The sequence below is a fragment of the Meriones unguiculatus genome, chromosome 3 (assembly GCF_030254825.1).
Source record: "Meriones unguiculatus strain TT.TT164.6M chromosome 3, Bangor_MerUng_6.1, whole genome shotgun sequence".
Lineage (NCBI taxonomy): Eukaryota > Metazoa > Chordata > Mammalia > Rodentia > Muridae > Meriones > Meriones unguiculatus.
The window spans coordinates 148,040,619-148,067,503 of NC_083351.1; the positions used below are offsets into that span (position 1 = coordinate 148,040,619).

Sequence of the window (26,885 nt, forward strand, 5' to 3'; positions counted from 1 at the left end):
ATGCTCACATTGGTAACAAATGGCTCACGCATGTAAACGCTTTCCAGTGGTGCTCTTTAGGATGCCTGTCACCCCCACTTAGGGTGTAGGCGTTGTTGGGGAAAGATCACAGACTCAGGCCCAAAGAGGCTGCAGGAGGCTGTGGGCTCAGGCTGCACACCACCAGTGGTCAGTGCAGAGTTCCTTGATTGTAGACCATTGTCTCCCTGGCCCTGGGCAGGGCTAACGGTGTGCCAGCATTTCCATGCTCAGCAAAGGGAACAGGTGACATTCAGGATGACCCCTTCCTGGGTCCTTACCTTCATGAACATGCTGAATCCAGTTTTAAGGAGATCAGTGAGGCCTGAGGACATATGTTCAACATCAATGGGATCTGGCTTCTCAGGATTAAATATTTCCTCCACAATCTGCTTCAACAGTGGCTTATAGGACGCCTGGAAAGACAGACGCTGTGCTGTGAGGAAAATCCTTTGTTTTGCTATGTCTACAGTCAGTTTTATCAACATCAAAGGAAGTAAAGCAAATTTAGTCAAATACTGAGCAATGGCTATCTAGGCTTTTGTGTGTGCAAGGCTATAAAACAACCTTGAGACTTTAAAAAATATTTTTATTAATTCTTTGAGAATTTTAAACAATGCATTTTGATCATATTTACCCACCTTCTCCCCTTAACTTCTTCCACATCTGCCACCTTCCTACTTCTCTAACTTTGTATCTTTTTCTTTAGATTTAACACCACATGGTTTCTAACTCACACTCGTGCAGTGATCTAGAAATGCCCTGCTTCTCTATCCTACAACAAAATGTCCCTCAGCAGAGGCGCAGTCACAGCAGGACCAAATGCTCCATCTAGATTTAAAGTGATAATTCTTGGTAGGAAGGATGAGAGGAAACAAGGTCTTATCATGTGACCTAAACAAGAAGCCGGTCTCTAAACATTCTTAGACTCATCCCCTCCACTAGGAATGTGAGTGTTTATTTACAATGGCGGTCAACATCCAAGCTCCTCCCTCCTTGCCCCACAGAGCTCAACTCCATGTATGACTATGTCAGAAAAAGAGGCCTGGATGACAGAAGGAATCTGACCCTGGCTGGAGTGGGAACTGGGTCACAGAGCACAGAGCCATCTCTGTAGAATAAGGGTGATGCTAGATTACAACTCCTCTCCTTTGATGGATGGGCTGAGCACTTTCGTTTCTGTGACTGAAATATCCCTGCAGGCCCATATTTAGTTCTGTCTGGAGGTAGCTGTCTTACTGACCTCTTTCCTGAGTTCTTGCTGGAGAGTCCTTCCTGCCTCTTTTTCCACAGACTGGGCCACCTTCCTCTCAATCCCACTGTTATCGCTGCCGACCCAAACTCATCCAGCAGTGCATCTGGGGTGTTCAGTGCACAAGCACAAGTGGCGTTCCCCCCCCGCCCCACTTTCTGAACCATACCACTCCAGGAAAGCCAAGTTCTAACAGGGGGCTGCTGAGAGGCAGTTTGTCTTGAGCTCTGTGTAACTCTACACGGGGTAAAACACAAGGTACTGTAGTCATGGTTACAGATATGTCACTGTACTGGCCTCATCTCTAGCCTGTCTTTGCTTTTCTTATAGGAATTCCAAGTTATTTTTCCTTATTCTAAGTCTCTCAAAATATCTCAGAAGTGAAACAGTGTATGGGCTATCAATATCACGCTTCACCACATGTCTAGGAGGGCCAGCGTTTGCTCAGTGGAAGATCCCAGTTCCTTGATACTTTCTAATCAGTGGGACCATTGTACATGGAGAAATCTCATGATTAAATGATCATGCTGGGTGAGCACTGGGCAGGAACATTGATAAGGGAGAGATAAAGCTGTGGGCCAACCTTGCTCAATACTAGAGGAAATCAGATTAAAGTTACACCAAGATAGGTTTTCTTTTAAAGTTTTACTTTATTTATGTGTATGTGCTTTCAGAGGTCAGTGTGGGGTGTGTCTATGATTCCCTAGAGTTATAGGCATTTGTGAGTCACCTGACCAAGATACATTTTAAAAGACTCAGACTAAAAGAAACCCGGAAGTCTGAAAACATATGCTTTTGATTTGGCCATGGGGTATCAGGCACTCTCAGGCAAACTGTTTTAATCAATGCAGAATGTAATTTGGTGGCACCTATCAAAACTCAAACTGCACTCCTAGCAATTTATTTTTCAGTTAATGTATGGAAATGTGTTTGGAAAGAGCCATTTATTATTTGAAGCAGGGAAAGATTAGAAGCTACTGTCTTAGTCACCGTTCTATTGCTGTGAAGGAACACCATGATGACGACAAAAGGCATTTAACATATAATATTATATAAAAACACATATAATTGGGACTTGCTTGAGGATTCAGAGGTTTAGTTCATTACCATCATGAGAACACAATAGCATGCAAGCATCCATACTAGCTGAGAGTTCTACATCTGGGTCTGCAGGAAGCAGGAAGAGAGATGTTGGTCCAGTCGTGGGCGTTTGAAACCCCAAAGCCCACCTCCAGAGACACACTTCCTCCAACAAGGCCACACCTCCTACTCCCTGTCACTAGGGAGTATAGCCCTCCTCAGAGACCAAGCATTCACATCTATGTGCTAATGGGAGCCAGCACAGACACTCAACAACAGGGAGCTGCTTAGTAAGTGAGGAGCACCTCCATGGAGGAAGTTGGGAACATGACAAAGGGGGAGCCGTGTATGACAAGGCTGACAAGAAGATGTGTGAGTGAAAAGTGAGGAAGGCGTGTGTGATGGGCTAGCAATTATACAAAGTTGCACTGGGAATATGACAGCTTGTAGATGCTGAATATGAAAAAACAAATTGTGGGATACACACACCCGTCTCCAGTAGTGAGTGAGGGGCGGTGGGTACTGGGTCAGGGACAGAGGCAGCTGAGACTTTGTGTTATGTCTCTTTTAGTTTTTCTAAAGGAACCCATCTATACAAACAGCTCTCTTTTTGCTCATTAAAAGCTAACAAAAAGCTAAGATGTTAATCCTGGGCTCGGGCAGGATTTGTAGCAGGTATTTGTTTTCTTTTCTCTCTACATTTTTCAAATTAATAAATTTACTTATGGTTTTGTATAATAATCTAATAAACATTTTAAGTGAATAAAAAAAAGGCTTTTGGTTTTATAAACACTTTGCATCAAGTAAATGGTTTGGAGAGCTTGCTTTTTTCCCATCAGAGCCCTTCTGGACATTTCTTCTTCAATATTTAAGGTTCTTCCTTCATCAGAATCCTTTGGCCAATACTCAACTACCTCAAAAGCACGGCCATCCAAGAGCACACAGCTTCTTCCCCAGTGAGGGAATTAGTTGGGTTTTCCTTTGCTGTGACCAAAGGCTGACAAGAGGCAACTTTTGGTAGGAAAGGCTGAGTCTGTCTTACAGCTTTAGGGGATCTGGTCTACCTTGCCTTTCCCCTTCTCCTCCCTCTTTCACTCCATCTGGAACCTCCGTCTGAAGGATTGTGCCACAGTCAGGTGGGTCTTCCCTACTTCCTTGGCTAGTTTTCTTTAGAAAAGCCCTCACACACACCCACCCATAGATGTGCCCCATTAGTGCCTTAATGCTTATTAAGCCAATCATTTTGGCTGTCATACTTTAATCATTACAGTACTGGACTTGGTTTTGAGCTGACAAAAAGATCTCCTCCTAGTTGCTGTACAGCTGGGGGTAGCTGTATTTCCAGTTCCCGGACAATGAGATGAAAGCAGATGTGGCTTTCTTGCCTTTTAATTCATGCCTTTTAAAATGGAAACATCCTTCTCTTCAATTTCTCTGTTCTGATGCATGGAACATGGAAGTGATGCTTGGAGCTGCAGCAGTTATCTTGGAAGACATTCCTAGAGCAGAGACTGGAAACACTGTGGTGAGGCCTACAGGGCGGCTACTACCATGGCACAGGCAGTCTAGCAAGGAGCACTTCACACAAAAAATAAACTTTGTACATATAAGCCACTAGTCTCCAGATCACTGTTACTTGCAATTGAATGAAATGATACAAAGCATGAAGGTAAAAGACAGAAAGGGACATTCCTTCCTTTGAAGAGCTAATAGTTATTTGGTAGGCTGGTTTATATAAAACTGGCTATATGAAGCAACTTGAACCAGGTCAACAGAGAAATGCATACAGGCTGCCACACTGAGGGAAGAAAATGTACTCTATGGCCCATACAAAACAGAGTAAGTTTGTTGCCATCCATACGGTCTTGCCTACCATAGACAGGAAGAACAGTCAGGGGGAGGGCTCAGACCTGGGTCAGGGTTGTTCTAACCTCAGGTGGAAGCACTACACTACATGTTCCTCTCTCTAAGGCATAGTGTGCTAGAGTGAGGGCACTGTTCGCAGGATTCTAGAGATCCTAGCATGGGCTGGGGACTGGTAGGAGGTATAGAGGGTTTAGGGAAATGATGGGTGCTCATGGATAGATCTGTCTTCACCCTCCTCCCTCTCCTCTCCTTGGTTTCCATTCTGCTCTGCTGTGAGCTTTGTCCCATCAACACCAGATAGGAAAATACCCAAGTTGTCTGCTACAATAATAAAGTAAAACAAAACAAACAAACAAAAAAAGAAGGTATTTTGGGGAGAACTGTTTTGAGTAGAAAGCAGTACTTGTACTTCGCCTGCCTGGTAAGCACATTTAAAGTTTCCCAACAGGAGCTCTGCTGATGAGAACGAGCCCCTCCCCCCCTGGAGTTAGCAGCTTTGACTGTCATAGCACTTTCTCCTTCGTGAGGCACCGCTCACTTCTTTTTTTTTATTACTTTATTTTTTTTTTTATCAGTTACATTTTATTAACTCTGTATCCCAGTCGTGTCCCGATCCCTCATTCCCTCCCAGTCCCTCCCTCATCTCCACCGTGCCCCTTTCCAAGTCCACTGATAGGGGGGACCTCCTCCCCATTCATCTGATCCTGTTTTATCAGGTATCTTCAGGACTGGCTGCAAAGCCCTCCTCTGTGGCCTAACAGGACTGCTCCTCCCTTCGGGGGTGGGGAGACCAAAGCTCACTTCTTAGGCAGGGCCGCCGAAGGTGACAGGCAGGGCTTCTCTAGCGTGCCGCCCACATCTTTCTTAGGGTTACAGGGGTACAGAGCAGAGCGGCTGTGCAGTCTACCTCAGCATTAAACTCCTTGTTTGTCGTTTCTTCTTTGCTTTTGTCACAACTCTGAGGAGCTACAGGGTGGGGTGGGGTCTGTGTTTGGCAGTCTCCTCCCTCAGGGACCTGTGGTCCCGCAGTGAGTGGTTTCAGTATTCCCTGGGTGTTGCAACCCTGTGCTGGAGATTGCCGCCTCACCTGAGGGCAGGTCAGAGAGGAAAGGCGGCAGGATGCGCAGAAACATGTTCCCGCCTGGCCTCAGAATCTATCACTTCCATCCATAATTCACTGACCAGAGTTGGTCACAGGCCCACAGCTACCTGCAAGGGAATCTAGAACACGTGCTCTTGATTGTTCCCAGGAGGTAAAGGAAATGGGATTCAAGATCATACAGCATTGTCTCAGCCATGGACACGTTAAGGATTGAGATGCAAGGGATTTCCCTCTCTCCTCACTTGCCTGTGTGGGCAGAGGATTATTAAACCCTTTGTGTCCTCTACATAGGAATTTGACTTCTGCTTAACTTTCTGGCTCTGTTTCCCTGGCAACCTGATAAAGAAAGAATGTCAAACTAGGAGACAGGCAAGACTACTAATGGCAGAAATGACCCCTGCATGGAGCACTACTATAGACTGGGAGAACTAAAAATATCTGATAGACAGCTAGAGCTTTTGGGCTTCTCCAAGTCAGATGAATCTTGAATAATGATTGGGAGTGTTCCTTTGAGGAATGCTGGAACTATGGTGTTGTGGCTGAGAAATTAGCCCCTACAGGGTATGAGGTTTCCAAGCCAAGGGAAACCTCAGAACTGGAGTCAAACAGCTCCCAGGTCACTGTATGGACTTCTCGGTGCCTCACGGTGCTCACAAGGACTGTCCCAGGGAAGTGAAGTGCCATTGCTCCTCTGACTGCCTTCTGGTTCTGGGCAGGCTGGCACTAGGGGGGCCGTCACTGCGAAACTAGCCTTGTTGCTAGGTCAGAATGCACAGCAGCCATGTTATGATTAGGGGAGTATGAAGATGCTATCATTTAAAAAACATATAAGATGGGGAAAAAAAACCATTGAGGTCAGAATAATGTTTTAATATGAACATTAGTATATATGCCTTTATACCAATGCACCAATTGGGGAAAAAGAAAAATTATACATATATTTATAATAAAATATAAGTATATAAAAATAAATGTAATAAATACAAGTATAAAAAATTAGAATCAGTTTTCCCCAGGGGATTTCCCCTCTCCCAGCTTCTTGGTTAGGGATGGGACTTTGTGTCCACTGCAGTGTGTTTTCAAGAACAAAGTGGGCTTTAAAATATCCTGCTCAAAGAAACTCTGAAAAACAAACTACTTGTGTGTGTGTCTTGTTAGTTCTGTGTAGAGATAAAGTGTGGTCAAGTTTGGAAGCCTGAGGTGAGCACCTGAGGAAGGGATCGGGTGCATGGTGATTGCTAACATGAAATATCATGGTCTAACTCCATCTTTGGATTTAGGTGTCTGTTGCCAAGGGGACCTGAACTGGTGCCAGCCCCACCCCCTCGAGTTGACTGTTGACTCTGCTCCACTGGCTGGTGCTGGTGGCTGAAGCCCTCGGTCCTGCTTCAGAAGATGTATGCTTCTCTCTTTCCTACACATGATTCCATGCACCGACATCTTAGGATAACTGGGCTCATAGAGGGTATCCAGCTTGTTTCAATCCAACATTGCATAGGAAAGCATCTGTTTGAAACACTATGGCTTTGTGTGACAATTCATGCCTTATTTATTTTGCTTTTTGTGATAATATGATTTTTCCTCTTTCATCTTCTTAAAGGAGAAACAGTTTGTTTGAAGATTAAAAAGTGTTTCAGTTTATCTATTAATCTATCCATCCATCCATCTTTCCTTCTATTTAGAAGTGAACTGTTCCTTGACACACTGAATGCAATCTTTTCAACTTCAATATGAAAACATGGAAGCCAAGTTTACTAAAGAGTTTCCTTGAAATCACACCCCACTTAGAAGTGTCTTTGGGACAATGTCAAGCTTTCCAGTCCTCAGTTTAGTTCTGTCCTGGGCCATTTCTTTTTTCCTCCCAAAAAGGCAGTTGAGCAGGTCTGGGGTTGGGTAGCTATTAAGAGAATTAGGAGGAAGAACAGAGGTTGGCTTAGGATTTGCACAGCTGTTGGCCAGAGCTGGAGAATGTTGACAAAAGAGCTGGGGCCCAAAGACTGTTCAGAGAGCCTTGTTTCCCTGGGCAGGAGATGAATCAATCTCCTTGGGCACTGGGGCTCAAGGAGACACTCTTGTTTAGCTGCCAGGGGCATGGAAGAAGGCCCACATCTGGGTTGCACTGGCTCCAGATCCTCTTAGAGACTTATGCACTAACAATTTGTCATCATTCTGGAGACAGATGACTTTTGACTGGAAAGGCCCGTGAGCTCCTTGCCCCTGAGACATTGCTAATGTCCTCCTGATGCTGGAGCTGAGGCATATAGTACATCAAACCCGGTACCATGTGGGGAGGAACCTGGGAAAACGTGCAATGAGAAACGGGAGATTGTGAAGACCCAGGCCCAGGCACCTGGGCAGCTTAGACACCTACAGGGACAATCCCTAAACCCAACCTTACTACGCAGGCAAATGTCAGCACTGGTTTTCCTCCTGGAGGGCCATGGTCTTGTCCTGGGGAGGCTGGCGTTAGTGGTCTGTGACTAGAGAGCCAGTGCACTCTTTAGGTATTGGATAGATAATATCAGAGGCACACATTACTTTTATGGGCCCATTAAAAAGGCCTTAGTGGTTTTTGTAACAGAAGGAAAAAAAGAATTTACAGCTCAAAGCAATGTTCTGACCTAAAAATGTTGCTCTTCTGGGAGGCTCTTTATTTTTCCTGATGTTGTTATCACAGGTACTCACAAAGTAAGTCCCATTTATGTGTCTGAGGCTATCACAAGAATTGGACTGGCATTAATTCTCCAAATTCTTAGGGCACCTTTGCGAGAGAGCATCCTTACAGAGGAGAAATTTGCCATGAAGAAGTAAAATGACTTGCCTAACCTCACACAGTAAGTAGTAGGCATAGCTGGGCTGTGAACCCAGGTTCTAGCATTTACCCAGCTGCCTGCCTATCCACCCAGAAGAGTAAGCACAAGCAATCCCCACAGGTCCATAGTGAGCAGGAGAGGCTGCTTCTGGTCATGTGCTATGTTCTTGCCATCAGGAACCTCCTTGTCTTTTAGCAAGAGCCTCCTGCTCCCCATTTCTCACACTGTCCTGACTGGATCTCGCCCTGACTCCACTGGACTTCTGGATGTCCCAGATCTCACTCCTCTGCTTTTTCTAGAGATTTGATTGTTTCTTTAATAAATCATGTTTGCCTTCAAATGAGTGGAGTGCTGTCTGCACTTTGCATATGAACCACAATTGAGCCAAGGGAAGAGGATAACAATTAAGTAAAAGGTGTTTCCATGCCAGCAGGGAAATGAATGACTCAGAGAGTTAGCATGGGTGTGTCTGAGCAAGGGAGAAGGCATGAGGAAGGAGCCTGGTGCTGCAGTACCTCTAGACCTGGGGCAGAGAGGCCAGAGCACAGTGCAGGGCAGATAGGAACAGGAATCCAGGACAAGACCAGGGTTCATTCTGTCCTAGGTGTGTTGGGACATCTCAAATAGATTCTGTGAGGTGATAACATGTTCCTGATGGAAAGCACACATTTTTCCTGAAGCCATGGGACCAAAGACAACATTGGAAGAAGGAACAGGCAGAAACCTAGTGTATCACTCAGCTTCCTGCTGCTGTGCAGAGAGGAGCCAGGAGGAAAGCTTCAGTTGGGTGTACAGCTTCTGGGGGGGGGGGGTGGCTGTTTTCCAGCTTGTGGTAAGGTGGTTCGTTATGGCAGGTATGTATGGTGAAAGAGACACTTACTTTCTGGTATCCAGAAAGTGGGGGTGGAGTGGGGCACATTCCCAAGGACCTACTTCCTTCAGTGAGGCTTTACCTCCTAAAGCTCTTATCTCTCAGTGGCACCATCAGTGGAGGATCAAGTCTATAGCACATTTGGGAACATGGAAGTCCAGACCATAAACCCTGCCAAATCCTATCTTCAAAGCCAGCATGGCTTGCCTCAGACTGTAGTCTATACCTGTACCTTTCCACTTATACTCACTTTGTATTCAGATATAGCCACTGACTGTAAGAAAGCCTATGAGTTACACTGAAGATGCACCCCACAAATGTTTAATGAGCACCTCCTATGTATAAGCCACCTCTGTAGACACTCAGGGTGTGACAGTGAACAAAACTGTAGAGAGAATGTCTTGTGTATTATATAGATGCATTGCCTGTCAATTAAAATACCTATGGCCTATAGGAAAGGATAGAATAGAAAGTGGGACATCCGGTAGGCAGAAAGAATTCTGGGATAGAGCCAGGTGTGGAGATTTGCTGGGAAGATGTGAGGGGGACAGAGTCATGGTACCTGAGCAGAGGTAACCAGCTGCATGGCAGAATGTAGATTAGTATAAATGGGTTATTTTAAGTTATGAGCTAGTCAAAGAAGAGCCTAGCTATATGGCCTAGGTATTTGTAAATATATTTTGAGTCTCATGAGTCATTATTCCAGGAGCTTGGACCCTAGAAGAAGAACACACACCCTTCTACATATAACACATCAGAAATCTTTGTCCCTCACTGGACTCATAGCTGTAACTTTAAATTCTTTAAATTAATGGCAACTTGAAAAAGCAAAAGCTTGTGAAAATGATCCATAATCCTGCCTACAGAGTTTGCTCTGGGTAAACAGAGGAGGATTTGGTCTCAGAGATGTGACTTGTCTGATGTCACGCAGTAGGAGGCACAGCATTCTTTCTTGTCCTTCAGTCTCTTACCACCTCCCACAAATCTGTTCATTACATTTTCCCATAAAATTTAAAAGATTTACTAAACATAAACTTCTATATACTCTTTATTATGTATTCTGTTATATAGTTTATAAAATTATAATAATGTTTCACAGAGAGCTCCATCATGTTTTTTATCCCCCAAAGCTGGCCCCAGGAAATAGAGCCTGAGACAAGGATTCAAAGGCAGCTATGGACAGTAAACTTGCTTCTGTTTCATTTATTTTTCTTTCTACAGCTGTAGAGAATTCACTGCATTTACATTATTATTAATTGAATCTTCACAGTTGCTCATTCATTACTCCACTTCTTCCCATTTGTCACTTGCCAATATTGTTGGGGAGTTCTGTTGTGTATGTTGTTGTCACTGGCTTACTATGAGGGGAAGTACATGTAACATGGAAAGCTTCATTTCCTGAAAGTCATGACTGCAGAATAGTCCTGAGGCCTGGAGAAACAACAGCACTGGCAGTAGGGAGATAGAGTCCGGGTAGCTCATCAGTATCCTTATCATACCCATGATTTATAGCTAATGTGTGTTTATGTAAAGTTGGCCAAATCAGTGCCCCATGATGGTCATAAAGTAGAAAAGACCTCATTAATTTTGTGGGTATTTTTCTCTGCCAACTAGTGTAGCCATTTGCCTTTTGACATTCTCTGGTTTAAAGTTCATTATGTGACACTGGTTTCAGCATGTCTTTTGGAACTAGTCTACAACATAGTACTTTTTTTTTAAATGATTTTTTTTAAATGATAAGATTACATATGTTTGGTTATCTGAGTGACTTTATAGTCTGTGGTGGTGGTGTTCTCAGATTAAAAAAAAAAAAAAAGAGATGGGAAACTCTGTTTTGATGCTGAGTGCCAAACACTATAGTCTTGGTATCTTGGTGGTGACTTTGGATGATTATCATTACCATTAATCAATAGTTCTAGAACCTCCCTGATAACCAAGGTACATAGAGGAGGCTTTGTGTTGGCTGCAAAGACTGTCATCTGCCTGTATGTACTATGGCTACTATGTACACTTCCTTTTAGAATTCGGGCCAATGCTTCTCTGGACTCATTACTGTGTGAAGCAGAGAGGAGAGTAAGGCCAGGAGTGTTCATCAAGGGTCAGCTACTGTAGGAACACACAGGAGATAGAATTAGGTTTCTTCTGGATATTCTAATGGGAACATTAGCTTATAAAACATACAGTTTTATAAATGCACTTTAACAGTCAGCACCCTGAGATGAGTTCCTCATGCTGTCACAGCTTCCTATCGTGGCACATTAAACTAACCAAGAAGCCATAATAAATAAGTAGATTTTACCAGAGAGGGGGAGGAGAGGATTACAACAGCCATACTCAGTGATCTTTCCCATGAACGATACTTGATATTTTATGAAAGCTCATGATTGTCGTCAGGATTCTTAGTTCTGACTCTACATTGACCATGAGAAACTCTCTCAGGCTCCACAGTACCATGTGCCTTGACTCCTTGTAGTTCCCTTGGGAATTCTTGCATGGTCTTCCATTCAGGGTTTCAGAGCCCCTGTCCTTTGATCTTGGGTTGTCATATCATCTTTCTACTCAATGGTAAGTAAAAACATTCTTTGTAGGTTCTCCTACTGTCCTTAGAAAGCAGCAGGGGAATTTTATTAGCAGTTGTCCCCTCTGTCACAAACTTCCTTTTCCCTTAAATACTTGCTTTATTTTGGTTGCTTCTAATGTTGATGAACTGGTAGAGGTGGTAAATTCTGACTGTGTAAAGGCAGTCTCTCATTTGGAACCAACAACCTAAGGAAATACCTTGCCTCAGGCTACAGTCTATAGCTGAGACAGACGCATGGCTATAAATGAATGATTTCCAATGCTGTTTCCACCAGCTACATTGTCTGAGCCACAAATGAACTGAGAGGCTTTTAGACTTAGTGGAGCCCCAAATGGTCCATTAAAAGGGAACTTGAGATTCCATCCAGAATGAACTATTTATTCTAAAGGGGCAGAGGGGAAACTTCCCTGTGGCCCGTAGCCTCTGAGTCCTAAAACACAGCAAGACAGACAGGCAGTGAACTCACGTACACTCACCTGATGGGTATGATTTCCAGGAATATACACAGACGTAAACTGTCTCATGAGGTTCCTAGCTCCAGCGATCTCCCGGAGAGCCATGAAGACATCATCCACAGCAATTTGGGATTTGGGAAATGTCAGGTTAATTGTGGAATCACAGCCTGAAATAGTCCAGAGATATTTTCATAAGTGAGCAAATCCTTAAATTAAGTTTTTCTCTTGACAGCTTGAGTTCAGTTTAACAGTCTAGAATTCCTTTAACCCCATTTTCCCCTAGCTGTTCACTAACTGGGCTGTTTCGTCATCCATGAGTAATAGGATATGATGAGCGTGAATGCTTTTGACAGAAGTGGGACTCGGAATTGCCTGGCACCACAGCCACTCGCCCCAGTCACTAGCCTGCAGAGGCTTCATGGGAAACAGGCTCCTAGGAGCATCGACCCTCAGATACAACCTTGGGAAACCAAGAGGAACACAAAGGAAAACGGAAGTGAGTGCTGTGATGAAACCTTTGTCTGGACGCCACTGACAGTTCCCAAAAGGTCTGATAGCATGATGGAGGAAGATGACAGAGCCACACTGAGAGTGGAACCAGCAATTCAATGTGGTTAAATGTGCTAAACAAGGTGCCAGGACCATTTAAAGGGATGCAGCTTAAGCTAGTAAAAACAGAACAAAACAAAACAACAAAAACCCAACGATGAAATTACTCTCACTGATTGACCACTCTTCTTTTACGCACCTATTTAGAAGAAAAGTGATCAATGGACACATTGAGAACATTCAGCCTTGGTTCATAGATGCCAACTCATCACCTCTCATGTGACCCTGTGAAGTCACAGGTACAATTCCTCCCCTTTAGAGCATGAGGACACTGAAAGGTAGGGCTAGGAACTCCTGTGAGTAGGCACTGCCATGACTTGCCAGGTCCACTCAGTCACCTGTAGGGAGTGCCTGTGTGCTCTGCTGTCTGTCTGGACACCTGCCCACTGCCTGCCTTTCTGTCTATCTCTGAATCCATCTCTTCCTGTCTAGGCTTTCTCTGTTGTAGCAGCTTGATGGGCCTTCTTCACACAGGAAGCCTAGAAGTGCTGGGTACTATGTATTCACAGAAACAACCCCCGCTTGCTTTCTCTCCTCTTATGGGGATAATTCTGAGTGATGGCCTCCACTGCTATTCTGAGGGGGTCAGCAGTCCTGAGCCCCAGCTGCCACACAGGAACTTGTTCGTTACCATCGTCCTCCTTCCTTCACCAGAGCAGTCAGTGATCAGACACAGGCAGCCTAATCCACACCCTGACCGAGGCTGTAACCCCGACAGCAACTTTATTGACATGTAATTCACATACCATGTACTTCTCCATTCAAAGTATGCACAACCCAGCGGCTTTCTTTTATATTCACAGACTCCAACCAAACGCCACAGTCAAGTTTTGAATAGGGAACTCCAAACCTGTCACAGGTACTCTGGATTCTTCTCTTTGTATCCACCAGTCTGTTCTCTGTCTCTATGGATTCACGGACTAGACATTTCAACAGACCATAGAATATGTGGCCTTTTGCAGCTGGCTTCCTGCATTTGCCTTGTTTTCAGGGTTCATTCATTCACCTCTTCATTTCTTTTTACTGCATGGCTAAAGTACATTCTACTGTATGGATATACACGTGTCTGCTCAGGTACTCAGCATTTTCAAGCCTGGAAACTTTAGAAGGAAAATAAAGTTTTTCAGTTGGCAGGTGCTTAGGTTGTGTCTGTCTCTCCGTTATCATGATAACGCTGGTCGTTCTGCACAGCCAAGTTTTCATGTGGACATGCACTTTTATTTCTCTTGTGTGCACTTACTGGCAACTGTGTACTAACCTTTTGAAGAATGCCAGATCTACACTGCTTTCCAAAAAACTCACTGCTTTCCCACCAACACTCAGAGGGTTTCAGTTTCTCCACATCCTTGTCAATATTTACAAAAATCTATTTATTTTAAACTGTAGCTATCCAAATGCCTATGAAATAAGGAGATACTTGTCAATGTTGATAACCAAGAAAATTGTTTTTAGAAGGGGGAGGGAAAGTTAAACTAAAAAGGGATGTGTCTAGCATACACAGAAGTATTCAAAGGACCCCAGCTGATACTCAGAGAGAGCTGGCATGCAAATGGGCTGAGCCCATATTCTTAATCAATGTGTGACACTATATATAATAACTCTTAAGAGTAGGAAATTTTTCCTGATGTTTCCTGGTTTCCACAAATGGCTGACTTGTTGCCATTAATAAAAAACAAACAAACAAAGAAACTGTGGCATGGTAGTTTGAATGAGAAATGCTCCCAATAGGCTCAAGAATCTGAACACTTGGTCCTCCATTAGTGGCACCGCTTAGGAAAGATATGAAACTTTTAGGAGGAAGATCCTGGCTGATGGAAGTGTGTCACGGGGAAGGAGAGCTGTCTTGATGAAAATATGACCAGCTAGCTTCCCATTCCTGCCACTGTGCCTGCCTGCTGTCATGTTCTCCCTGCCATTACAGACTCTATCTATCCCTTTGTAAGCGTAAGCCCAAACAAACCCCTTCCTCCCTAAGTTGCTTTTGGTTATGGGATTTTATCACAGCAGCAGAAAAGTAGCTAATACATAGTTACACCAGTTTTGTTAAAATAAAATACTAGAGGCTGGGAACTTTATAAAGGTACAAAGTTTCCATCATAATCTTAGAGGCAGAAACCCAAGATCTGCTTAGCCACTGTGAGGAGACGCTCATAGCACTGTCACAGTATGGTGTCATGATGAGAGAATGTATGAGGGAGAGAGATCACATGGAGAGACAGAAGTAAAGGTAAAGAGAGGCCAGTCTTTTTCTTTTCACAACTCACTCTTTTTAAGACTTTTTTTTTTTTTTTTTTTTTTTTTAAAGAACCAGAACTGATCTCTTCTGGGGAGTTTCAGTGACCTGCTCACCTCCCAACGTGTCTCATCTCCTTCATCTCCTTACGGGTCTACCACCTTGTCACATGAGCACCCTGGGGATTGACTTTCCAGCACAGGACCCTTTGGGGACAGAGGAAAAGGCCAGTATGAGAAAGCCTCTTTGTGTTCAGTACACGTTGTGCATGGAGGACCCCAGTGGGAGTGAGAGTGGGATTAGAAGGAAGCTGATGGAGAGAAAACAAGAATCCGCACAAACTCCTTGGAACAATTCCATGCCAAACCTAGTGGAAAGGGGAAAATGTGTAGTTTGCTGAGATGTATGCCTATAACTTCTTCCTGAATCCTGAAACGGGTCAAAGCTAACAAATGCTGGGCTGCAGAGGGTCAGAGAGTGGAATAGCCTCATACCTTGCCTGCCATTGGCACTGTAGCTTCTAACTGAGACAACACACTTGTGTGTTATTCACTGATCAACAAAAGAAGGAAGAAGGATGTGGATTTTCATTCATTAATGAGAGTTCTTTCTGTTAACTCATGTAAGGTATTCTTTCTGTCTGTCTTTCTCTCATCTATCTACATATGTATGTATGTATGTATGCATCTATCTCTCTGATTCATCATTTTAGATTATCCAATACCTTGTCAAGAAATGATGGCATGAAGACAAAGAGAAACAGCTTTAGCTCTATTTTTTTTTTTTTGAGACAGGGTTCCTCTGTGTAGCCCTGGCTCTCCTGGAACTTGCTGTGTAGACAGGCTGGCCTCAAACTCACAAAGATTTGTCTGTCTCTGCCTCCCTAAGTGCAGGGATTAAAGGCATATGCCACCACCACCTGGAGACACAACAAGACTGGCTAGTAGACTAATATTTTATATAATATAATTAATTTTCTATAGAACCAAAAAAGACATTCAGTTTTCCACATGGCCCATTTTAATATGGAAGAAGAATGAGTTAGGTGGAGTTTAGCATGAAGTCATCTACTAGACTGAAGATGACTTTCTGAAAAGTCTAGACTATTAGGGAAACTTGTGCATTAGGCATCAAAGTTAAGCGAAGCTGTGAAAACACCTATGTTAAAGTCAACTACTGAACCCGCTGTTTAATAAAAGTGTGTATGGGTTAAACCAAACAAACTCATCTGAACAGCAGAAGCTGCTGGAAGGGAGACAATGTCCAAACTTTACCAATAAAATCAAACTCTCCTTCAAAACCTAATTATGTCTACTGTTCAAACCACCCACCTAGGGTAACATCTGTTCAAACTGCCAACCCTCTCCAACTTTCCTGTTATCTTCAGAGCAAGTGTCCTGGGATACATGAGTTCTGGAGACAGTACTCAGAAGAATTTGCTTCTAATCAGTCTTTAGCCATTTTTCATAATTCCCTTAATTTTCGCTAAGCTTTATACTTATTTACCCGACATAGAGTAAAAGTTGCACACATAAAATCTTTCCAAAAAAAGGTAAAAAAAAAAAAACAAACAAAAAAACAAAAAAACAAACAGACAAACAAACGAACCAGAATGGGACAAAACAAACAAACAAGCAGAAAAAAGATCTTATTTTATAGTGTTATTATTTCCTATATTAACAGCAATCTCTGTGTTCTCTGATGCTCACTCTAGTTGGTAGCCACACTAAGAGGCTCATGCACATTAGCACATTTGATCTCTACAGAAAGCCAGTGTTGGAGCATGGTGGACATTATTACCATTCTCACTTTGCAGATGGAGCAAGTGGGTCACTGAAAAGTAACACGAGGTCACCCCAGCAACCAGTGCCAAAGACAAGAGGCAAGCTCTTGCCGTCTCTCTCCAAAGGTGCCTGCTTCCATTCATCTTAGGATCTTGTGATGGAATGAAAAATTAAGAATGCGCTTAGCTCATCTTCAGACTAAAGAAATTCTTTACATGGAGTGGTAAACGCCTTTCTTGCTGGGACGCTCTGAGCCTGTCCAGGAATAGACGTTATTGAATGGTTTGCAGCTAGACCCAGGTCCTTCTTTTCTGGCCACACAGGTGTGAGCCTTTCCCAGGCCTGCTGCATAGCCTCCTCTGAATCTGTGCTCTGTCAGGGGCCATATTCAGTTACTGCTAACACTCCCTGGATAGTCTGACCCATTAAGCCAGCTCATTTGATAACAGCATTTTTTTTTAAAGGCAACTCAAGTAATACAATTCTAGGTAACTCTCATTTAAATCCCTTAGTTAAATAGCTAATAAAACCGGCTTATGCCAGCCTTTAGCTGAGTATGTTCTATTTACTTCAGAGGCCTACCTCTTGATAAGGGAGGCTCCCAAACCCCTCAGGCATCACTGTGTTCTTCTAAGATGGGGGATGACTCATGTCCCCTCAATGTCTTTCTGCTGAGGGCTTGCGGGTCTCTTGGGCAGTGTCTAGTTACTCCTTGGAGTAGTTACACAAAGCTCCTGTGTTGCCACCCTCCCTCTTCTCTCCTCCCACCCTTCTCATTTACCCAAGGCTCTTCACTTCAGCAAGGGGAGAACAGTGGTTTCCATAGCCCCGAACACTGCAGTGATGGCCTTTTCCAGCCATAACACTGTTCAAATGGAGGGAGGCTCAGATAGCTTAGCAGTCTCCTGGGATGGCTGAAACTGTGCACCATTCCTTGTGTGAAGTGGCTGAATTCTCTCTAGCTTTCCCAGGGACCAGGCTTTGGACTCCCTGGTTCTTGAGATACCTTGTCACAAGATCCTGGCTTTTCACGTGCCCTTATTCCTTAGGCACTCAAGAAATCGAAGCACCTCAGGTTGGAGGGCGGGCCAGGCTCGGCTGGAGCTGAAGTGGCCCTTAGGTCACTTCACACCTGTGTGCACATGCACTTACGCTGAGCAAACAAAAAGCACGGGCACTTGTGCAGTGGATATGCTGAAGAGAGGGGGAACGGCTAGGGCGGACTTGAAACTGCCCCCTATCTACCGATGTTATGCTCCTCACAGGTCTAAAATTCCCTCAGACCCTTGAAACCTATCTGGGTTCAATGAGAGTCACTGTATACATTCAGCCTGACCAAAAGGTAGTTCCCTGTCAGGTCTAAGCTGACCTCCTCGTGCTGCCCTGAGTGCTGAACACCAGCCCACTTGCTTGTTGCATCCCAGCCAGTGGGCACTCAGCAGGCTCTAAACAGCAGGGGCTGCCTCTGTGAGGCAGACAGAGGAAAGGTCATCTCAGGTCTGACAAGGCCAAAGAGGTCAGAGCACTGAGGGGTCATGACCTCTCTCATCCATCCAGCAGGCTGACACTCCCTTTTCTTTCTTTTGAAATGATTGCTTTTTAACATGGAGCCTTTTCTTGGGGTTCTCACTATAATTCTTGGCAAATGAAAACAAACTTAACAAAATGAAAACCAAACACACTTTGAAAATGACATGATGTCTTCCAGAAGTCTGAACTGTATAAAACAGCACGTGAGGAGGGAGGTTCCTGGTAAGCAGGTAAGGCAAAGGACTGTCTGCAAGCATCATTAGGAGGGACAGAAAGAATGGGAATTGTTTAAGATGGGAATCATGTGAACCAATTTCTCATATACTTACCGGTGGTCATTCATCTGCCCACCCACCCATCATCCCAATACAACTGTATACACACATGTCCACATCAATCCACCAAAGCACGCGTACTCAGATATTTATATCCATATGTCTCCACGCCCACACATGCTCATGTATAACTTATTTAAATTAAAGGCTAGCTGTACGCATTTACTAATCTTTCAATGTCCTCGCTTTAGATACTTGTCTGCTGCACAGAGTTCTTTTCTCACAAACCATTACGTGTTACTAGGATTTCTAACTACCACGTAGTAGACCCATAAGCTAAAAAAGCACACAGCACTGTCGGGGGGCGGAATTCTTCTGGATTTTAATGTCTTACCCCCCAACTCCCACCCCAAACTTTCTGCAGTTGCCTTGTTCGCACTTCAAAAGCGCTGTTTGAAAGTGACTCATCTTTAGAGTCCTTTGAAAGCATTCAATTAGGTTTGTCACCGAAGACAGCTTTTTAAAAACTTGTATTTCCTCAGTATGTAAAAACATTTAATTAAATCTTGCAGTTTGGTAACAACGGGCAGAAGCAGGCTCCAGGACATGTCTAGTATGGCTTTTCAGAAGCTTCAGCACCATCAGCCGTCCTGCACGGACACACAAAAGTGGCTGCAGACAAAGGGTGGCTGGAGTCTTGGCTTCCATTATATTTTATATAGGGATTAAAGAATGTTAGTCATTCTTGTGAAGGGGTCAGGTGGAGTTAAGAATGTGTGAAATATATGCATACACACATAAAACTATCTAATATTTATTACTAATGAAAAAATATACGTATATTTCTGAGGTCCTGCATTTATGCTATCCAGGCATTCTATTGTGTAATCAATCTCATGTTTAATGATCTAGGATGGCTTTTAAGATCCTCTCACATATATAATTGTAATCTGGGCTGTCAGGCTTCGGGCCTTACAGGGCTACTTCCCTTCTTCATTGCCAAGCCCTGGGACTACAAGTGTGGCAGGGGCCTCTACACAAGTGTCCTGGAAATGACATAATATGTTTGTATGAGCAAATGTGGCTGCCTAATAAAATCCAAGCCAGAACTACCAATGCTGAGGTCACAAAGGGATCAGATATAATTAGACACCCCAAGAGGCTTGTCTTCTGGAAGGCCTTCCACAACCTTCCCCCCCTGGATCTGGTGTACACCAATCCCGGAGCCACAGGTTCACGGAGCCTTGACATTGTCCTCAATCCCTTGGATCATTATTGATACTCAAGGAACAGTGGCGCGCAGGAGATGGGGGGGGGGGGTTGGAGACAAAGCCTGGGAATAGGGATGCTGGGTTCTCTTCACTTGTCTGCTACCCTGGCATAGCGCCTGACTCAAAGAAGACAAAATAAGAAATGAACATGGAAAACAGGCAGATTCAGACCAAACATGCAGTAAAGCAACAGTATTGATTTTCTTGGGCTGGTGATAAACTGTCTCTGTAGGAAATTTCAAACAAAGAGCTCCCAGGGCTTCTGAGCAATTGCAGGCTACCAGGGGAGATGCAGCAACTCCCGGGAAAGCTACTGCGGAAGAGCAAGTTCAGTTGGCTCACAGATTCTGTTTGTCTGTGCAACGCACAAAACTACACACCATGCTTCTGAAGCAGACACAGATATCTGACAAAAATGTTTTAAAAAGAAAAAAGAATGATAAACATGGATCACAGTACTGGCTACCTCTGTGGAGGGGAAGAGAGGGAAGGTTGGTAGTGAGCAAAGAACAGGATAGAGGAGGATGGGGGCTGTGAGCATTTATCATTTAATTATGCTTTCTAGTATGATTATATAGATGCACTATATGTTACATAAACATTTACATGTATCAACTATCATCTTTGAAAGTACAACAAAAACCAGTTTGACTACTTTCTAAGCCGCCAGCAGATTCAGCTTTTAAAAATAGCTGATTAAAGAAATAAATGACAGCTGAACTCTGTTATTATTAGGCAGGTCTGGGATGCTGGTAGACAAGGGAAGACTTGTATATTCAGATGAGAATATGGAATAGTTGCCCAGGAGTCTAGCCCCAGCTCTGAGGCTTTTACTGTTTGGAAGAGAAGGACAGCCAGTAGCAATATTCTGCAGAACTTACATATTAAAAATTATATATTTTAGTGTGCACGTGTGTGTGTGAGGGGGTGTTCTCCTGTGTGTTTTACACCAAGGGCCCAGAGGTAGTTGATACTGGGCATCTGCTATCATGACCCCCTTTAGTTTTTTGAGGTAGGGTATCTCACTGAACTTGCATTGGCTACTCTGAGTAGATAGCCCCCGGATCAGGCTGATCCCAGCCATCCAACCCTGGGGCTACAGGCACAGGACGCTTTCATATGGGTGCCGGGGTTTCAAATATCAGGTCCTCATGCTCATGCGGCAGGTATGCTAGCAAATGAGCAATTTCCCCAGCCCTGACTTTTTAAAGACAACTTTACTTGGCAGGGCAGAAGGTCAAATTGCCAGAGAGGCCCATCCTGTCTGATGTAGGCAGGGCATTGGCAGCCCCCAACCCCGACTTTCGTAATGCTTCAGGAAATATCTAGGCCACAGCAAAACAGACAACCCCAGACTGTGACACATATAGTGAAGTCCCTCCAGCTATTTCTAAGCCTGGCCCTCAGGAGGCCTTGAAGAAACCTCTCCAAAGTGGCCCTAGTGAAGGCATGAAGTCAGTTATCAAGATGCTATGTGGCCGAATAAGGGAAATGCGGAGAACCACACAGACCATGTGATATAGTGTCATGAATACACTCTCACGTGGTTGTTACATTGTCGTTTGAATCAACTTAAGGTACCACCAAGAGATCTGGAGTTCTCCACTCAGAGTGAAACAGCAAAGTTTGAGTCTGTGTCTTTAAGAAGGTGAGCATCAAGCTTTTGTCACATTTATCATGTGTCATGCTGGCACCTTGGCAGAGCCAGATCTCTTTCATATCATGTGGGCTTGGCCCCGTTCCCAGTCACAAAACTTTCTGCAAGTGGGAAAATGCCCGCACATCTGCTTACCCTAGAGCTCATGTTCACCAACTTTGATATCCCCACAGGCAGCTGGCTGGCACCCGAGCTCCCACCAGCAATCACAGCCAGTGATTCAAACTGGCAGATCTCACTGTCCTAAGAGGTCGCTTGTTTTTATTACACTGGGTTAATTCTATTGAATTATAAACTTGCTGTTCACACTCTAATATGGCCCCTTTCAAGCTGTGTGGACATTTGTGGTGGCTCTGAACAGCACCAAATGGTTTGCTGCCTCTCAGAGCTGACTTTGAGAGGTTCTGTGCATCTGGTTATTTTCAACAGCTGTCGGGTGTAGGGAACTGGATGAGGCCACACCCCCATGAACACTGTGACAATTTTGTTGGTTTTACCTTCTGCGCTACGATAAAAACCTACTATAAGGCCGGCGAAAGACTCACGGTAACTTGAGGGCCTGAAGTGCAGCTGGTAGTTTTCTCATTACAGTTTGCTTACTTCTTAGGGTTTCTGGGAGTAGGGTGGGATGGGTGAGGCAGGATGTATATAGAAAATGAGCAGCAAAGATAACGCCGGATGGATATAAACCTGTGGATGGGACTTGCCTACATGCTTTTCCTTGGGTTGGAAAGAGCTTCTCATTGTTGGATTTTAGAAAGAAAATGCTCTCAGTGCAGAATTTCAGAACCAGTGTTCCAGGTCAGTGAGTCAGGGGGAGAGAAAAAGATGCTCCAGGCTCCTTCCATAGATGTGTCCCTCCTTGACTTGGGGCCTTCCAGGGGCCAGAGGTAGCCTATGAGCCGTTTTCTTTGAATGGTCCTGAAACCACATCTCCCCGTCATGTCCTGTCCTTTCCTGTTCTCCATCATACGCCACGCACATAGGAGACTGTGGGGTGGTGGGCTTGAGAGGTCTGACTTGACAGAAGCGACACGAGGATCCCCTCACCAGAAGGCAACCTGGAAGTCCTCCTGGGGTTGAAAAGAAAAGACCACACCCAGGCCATAGTTTCTCCTCCAGTTTGAACCCCACCCTGGGCACAATCTGTTTGCTGGTTTCAACAATGCTGTGATTTTTTTTTCAGGAGATAAGGTTGTTCTTTAGAAATGGCAGTGAAACAGTGTGGGGAGGGAAGGGTGTGGGACTGTTACACAGTGTCCCTTCCAGCCACGGGGTACTCTTGGGATGGTGTTCTCATCCAGGTTTCATTGACTACTTACCTGCCTTACAGTAATGCATGTTCAGTACTTACACAACCCTGTGCTACAGCTAATTGTTCGTTTGTAGCAGAGGACAAAATCAGATGTTCAAAATGAGCCACAGTTAAAAGCCTTTCAAAGCACTGTCTGGCCCTTCAGCCTCTTGTTCTCACAGTCACTTAGCAGATTGCTTTGAAACTTTCTTTTCCATTATGTTCTTTGAGCTCAGAGTCACTGAGCTGACTATTAGAAGATTCTGTAAGCTTGGGGTGGAGTGTGGAGTTGGTGGGGGTAGTTGTGTCTCCCACACCATATGCTGGGGTGAGGAGAGGTGGGTAATAATAACCTGGCATCGTTTTCTAATCTATTTGAGAGAAACGGAAGAATAGGCAGGAAGCTGGTTGGCTTACAGTTTCTTTCAACCTTTTTGTTTCTCTTAAGAACAGAAGTGCAAATGGAGTTTATTTTTCTTCCAGTGGCAGACAGATCAAATGTGCCCGGGCCTCTGCCCTCCCCCAACATGCACACAAATCACTCTCTGCCCTCCTCGAAGGTCCCCTGCACCTGCTGTTGTAAATCTCCATTGACCTGAGCAAGCATCGCTATGATTGAAATTTAAGCTTCTCCTAAATGAGGCCCCTTATCTATTGCTTTTCTGTACTTTATTCTGGAGGTAGTGTGGATTCATGTGTGGGTTGGTCATGCCTGATTCAGAGATGGGATGTGGGCCAGGAAGGTTACTAATGGGCCTGGAGCAAGAAAGAGAAGGGTAAAAACAGTGCCCTGCTCCTCATCCCTTTTGTGACACGGGGCGCCATGAGCGTGAGGGCAGAGGAATCCAGCAAGCCTTCAGGCAAGCACCTGCCTCCGAAGTCTGAAAGTCCAGGTTCCAGGCACATCAGGTCTTGCTCCAGGGGGATCTGGGGCGCAGAGGCAACAGTGTGTAGACGCTCCGGGATGGAGCTGAGTTGCCAGAGGAGGGAGGAGGGACCTCTTCCACTGGGAGGATGGATGCAGTCTTCCAGAGGCTCCTTCCCCGTTCCAAGCCCACACTGACTCAGGCACTTACCCAGCTTCTTCTCACTTCCTTCACTCTCCAGGAGAGAACTCAAGACGAGGGCAGTGCCTAAAATGTATCTTAAACCCTGTCAGCAGAATCAGATGACCACAAAGCCTAGGGCATCTAGCCTTTCAGTTGCTTCTGAGCAGGGTTGTTTTTAAGCCAGCAGCTGTCTTCAGAATTACTTTCTGTCCCTCAGTCACGGAGGCTGACTGAGTGAAGGGCTGGAGCTCAGAGTTGTTCCCTTTTGCAGGATGGGGATCCAAACCAGGGGATCAGAGAGAGCTCTGTGTCCTGCGGACTGAGAAGGGCTGTAGGGCCGTAGAAGAGGGCTGAGTTAGTTTAGAAACAAAGACACCAAAATGATTAGAATTCCTTTCGGGCCTCCATTAAGGAGGGAAAAGCAATCGGCCCTGATGAGCCAGGTTGATAACACTTGAATTCTCTTCACACACCAGCGCACAACTGCCTTCGTTTCTGCCGACTCTCTGCCTTCCCAGGGAAACACCATGCCAGAGCTGGGGACCAGGCCTAATGACGGCCATGTGTCTCCTGCTCCCCCTCCTAGGCCACAAGGGTTCCATTGTGCACTCTTATAACAGACACGTGCCTTCTGAATGCCAGGTACCCAGGAGGTAGTCAATAAAACTATCATGAGCCTGGATACAAAACAGGCTGTTTGTGTGCCTGCGAGCGTGCGTGCATGGTGTGTGTGTGTGTGTGTGTGTGTGTGTGTGTCTGCAGCTTTGGTTTTCTATGTTTCCAAAGGCCTCCTGTATTTGGTGAAAGGGGCTGATGGAGGCAGGATGCTCTGGGGGCCAGAATAACTAGACACATGCTTCTTGGACATCTGCTAAGCTCCCAAGAGCTGGTGAGAAAGCACTGATAGAATGACTGTGCCTGGCATGCTGGCCATCACCTCACTAGACATCACTGATCAGAGAGAGATGGAGACCTAGATGTAAGTAGCAAGGACAGTCACATGACTTCAGCATCAGCCAAATATCCATCGCCAGGAAGACAGAATGGTTATGTTTGTCTTTTACTGATTAAAGAAAGAAGATGTTCATGTTGGAATAAGCGACAAGTGTAGGTTCCTGAACAGGATATACAGGAGATATGCTAAATAGTCTCTACCATGTAGTAGAGACGGTATGAGCATGCCATACAGAGGTGTGCACGTATATAAGCACAGGGTGACATGGTCCAAACTGCAAGCAGTCACTATTTTCCAGATTAGTGGTTCTCAGCCTGTGGGCCGCAACTTCTTTGGGATCACACATCAGTTATTCTGCTTCTTAGATATTTACATTACAATCCATAACAGTAGAAAAATTACTGCTATAAAGCAGCAATCAAATAATTTTATGGTTGAGGTCATTACAACCTTGGGAACTGTGTTAAAGGGTCAGAGCATTAGGACAGCTGAGAACCGCTACTCTAGAATATCATTGTCCAGTGGGAGTTTTGCAGGGATGGCAAGTCTGGAGTTACTGCCTAACAACAGCCTGACAGTATGTTGAGCTTCCGAAACACTGCCTCTGTGGCTGAGAAATCTCCAGTTTTAGTTGTGTTTATTTTTAATAGTACAAATGGCCACCTGTGGCCAGTGGCAACTGTGTCGTATAGGCTATGGTCAGGGAGGATGAAGGCCTGTTTTAAGCATGGATGCACTTGAACATCCTACCATAGCGTCTGTGCTGACACCCATAGGTATTCAGTGTGAAGTTTTATGAAACAGATAATTACCTATTCAGGGATGTTTTGTCTGGAATTATGGGAGACTTCTACTCTACTCATAGTCATACCATTATGATAGTCAACCATCAAAACTGAGTTTTTATAATCATGTAATTTAAGTGTTTATTGAAAAATAACATCCCTCAACTTCTGATATTCCGATTTTGAAAAACAACATGTCAATCTCATTCTTTTAAAAACTATTTGAGAATTTTATTCATCATTGTACCACTTTCTGTCCTTTCCCCTTCTCCCACATCTGCTCTTCCCACATCTGCCCAAAGTTGTTTTCTATTTGGCTGGTGGGGAGGAGGGATGGTCTGGGGCGGGTGTGGTTTATTCCTGGGTACTGGGGTTGACCCTCTCCAGACGAAAACTCCCTCCCGGATGCCACAAACTACCTACCTAGCCTCACCCTCCCCTCCTGGCAGATGCCACAGTGAAAACTTCATTTTTTACTCTTCAGTGGACTCAGGGTTTATGTAGTCTTGAGGACAGAAGCAGAGAATGTTTCAGAGGGGAAGAATACCCAATTGGAGATTTAAAGAGAGTGCCATCTCTTTAAATGTGGGTGAGCCATAGCTCTGATTGCTCACTCTGGGAAATTAATTGGGCTTCAGTGTTAAGTCCCTCTTCTCACTGCCTGCGCTCTGTCCATTATGTCTGCTAGCCTGAGCCCTGTCCACCTACCCACAGCTCTCTGCCCCAGTTTTGGAGAAGGCCACTGTGTGACTTCAGTGTCAGGCTGGCCCTTGACCCTCAACCTCTGTCTTCTTCTTCTTCTCCTTATTTTCATTAATTAATTTATGTAATCACTTTACAGTCTGATAGCAGTTCCCTCCTTTCTCTCCTTCCAGTCCCTCCCTCAGGACCCTCCATCCACTTTCCTGTCCCCTTCTCCTCAGAGAAGGGAAGGTCCCCTATGGGTAACCAACCCACCCTGGCACATCAAGTCTCAGCAGGACTAAAGGAACCCTCTCTCACTGAGGCCAGACAAAGCAGCCAAGCTATGGGGAAAGAATCGAAGGGCAGGTTCCAGAGTTAGAGACAGCCCCCATTCCGATTGTTAGGGGACCCACATGAAGAAAAAGCCTGTGTTCTTCTATATCCACAGCCTACATCCAGCTGCTTTCTTCCTGTCACCCCCAGGCACTGCCTGATACTTCTGGTTCCACACCATCACTGTTCCCTGTTCACTTTCTTTCCCAAAGTGTCGGACACATTCCCTGAAAGCCTGAAAGCCCAACACGTTTGTTAATTGTAAGTTGCTCCCTTCTTTTTAGTAGTTATTTATAGAGTACAAAGTGTTCCAGGCATGGAAGGCATAGTTTCTGTACTCTATGTGGACTCTGCTACTGGAGAAGGAAAACAGAGTTATAAGTAAACA

General features: G+C 44.7%; 1 protein-coding gene across 1 annotated transcript in view; it reads right to left on the minus strand.

Moving 5' to 3' along the window:
* The window catches only part of Scfd2 (sec1 family domain containing 2), a 307,046-nt gene that overhangs the window by 21,691 nt on the left and 258,470 nt on the right, over positions 1 to 26,885 (minus strand). Inside the window, exons 6-7 of the mRNA XM_060380761.1 lie at positions 12,060 to 12,205; positions 300 to 434 (exon numbers count right to left, since the gene is read on the minus strand). Of these exons, the coding sequence (XP_060236744.1) occupies positions 300 to 434; positions 12,060 to 12,205 (281 nt within the window). The remainder of the gene's footprint in view (positions 1 to 299; positions 435 to 12,059; positions 12,206 to 26,885) is intronic.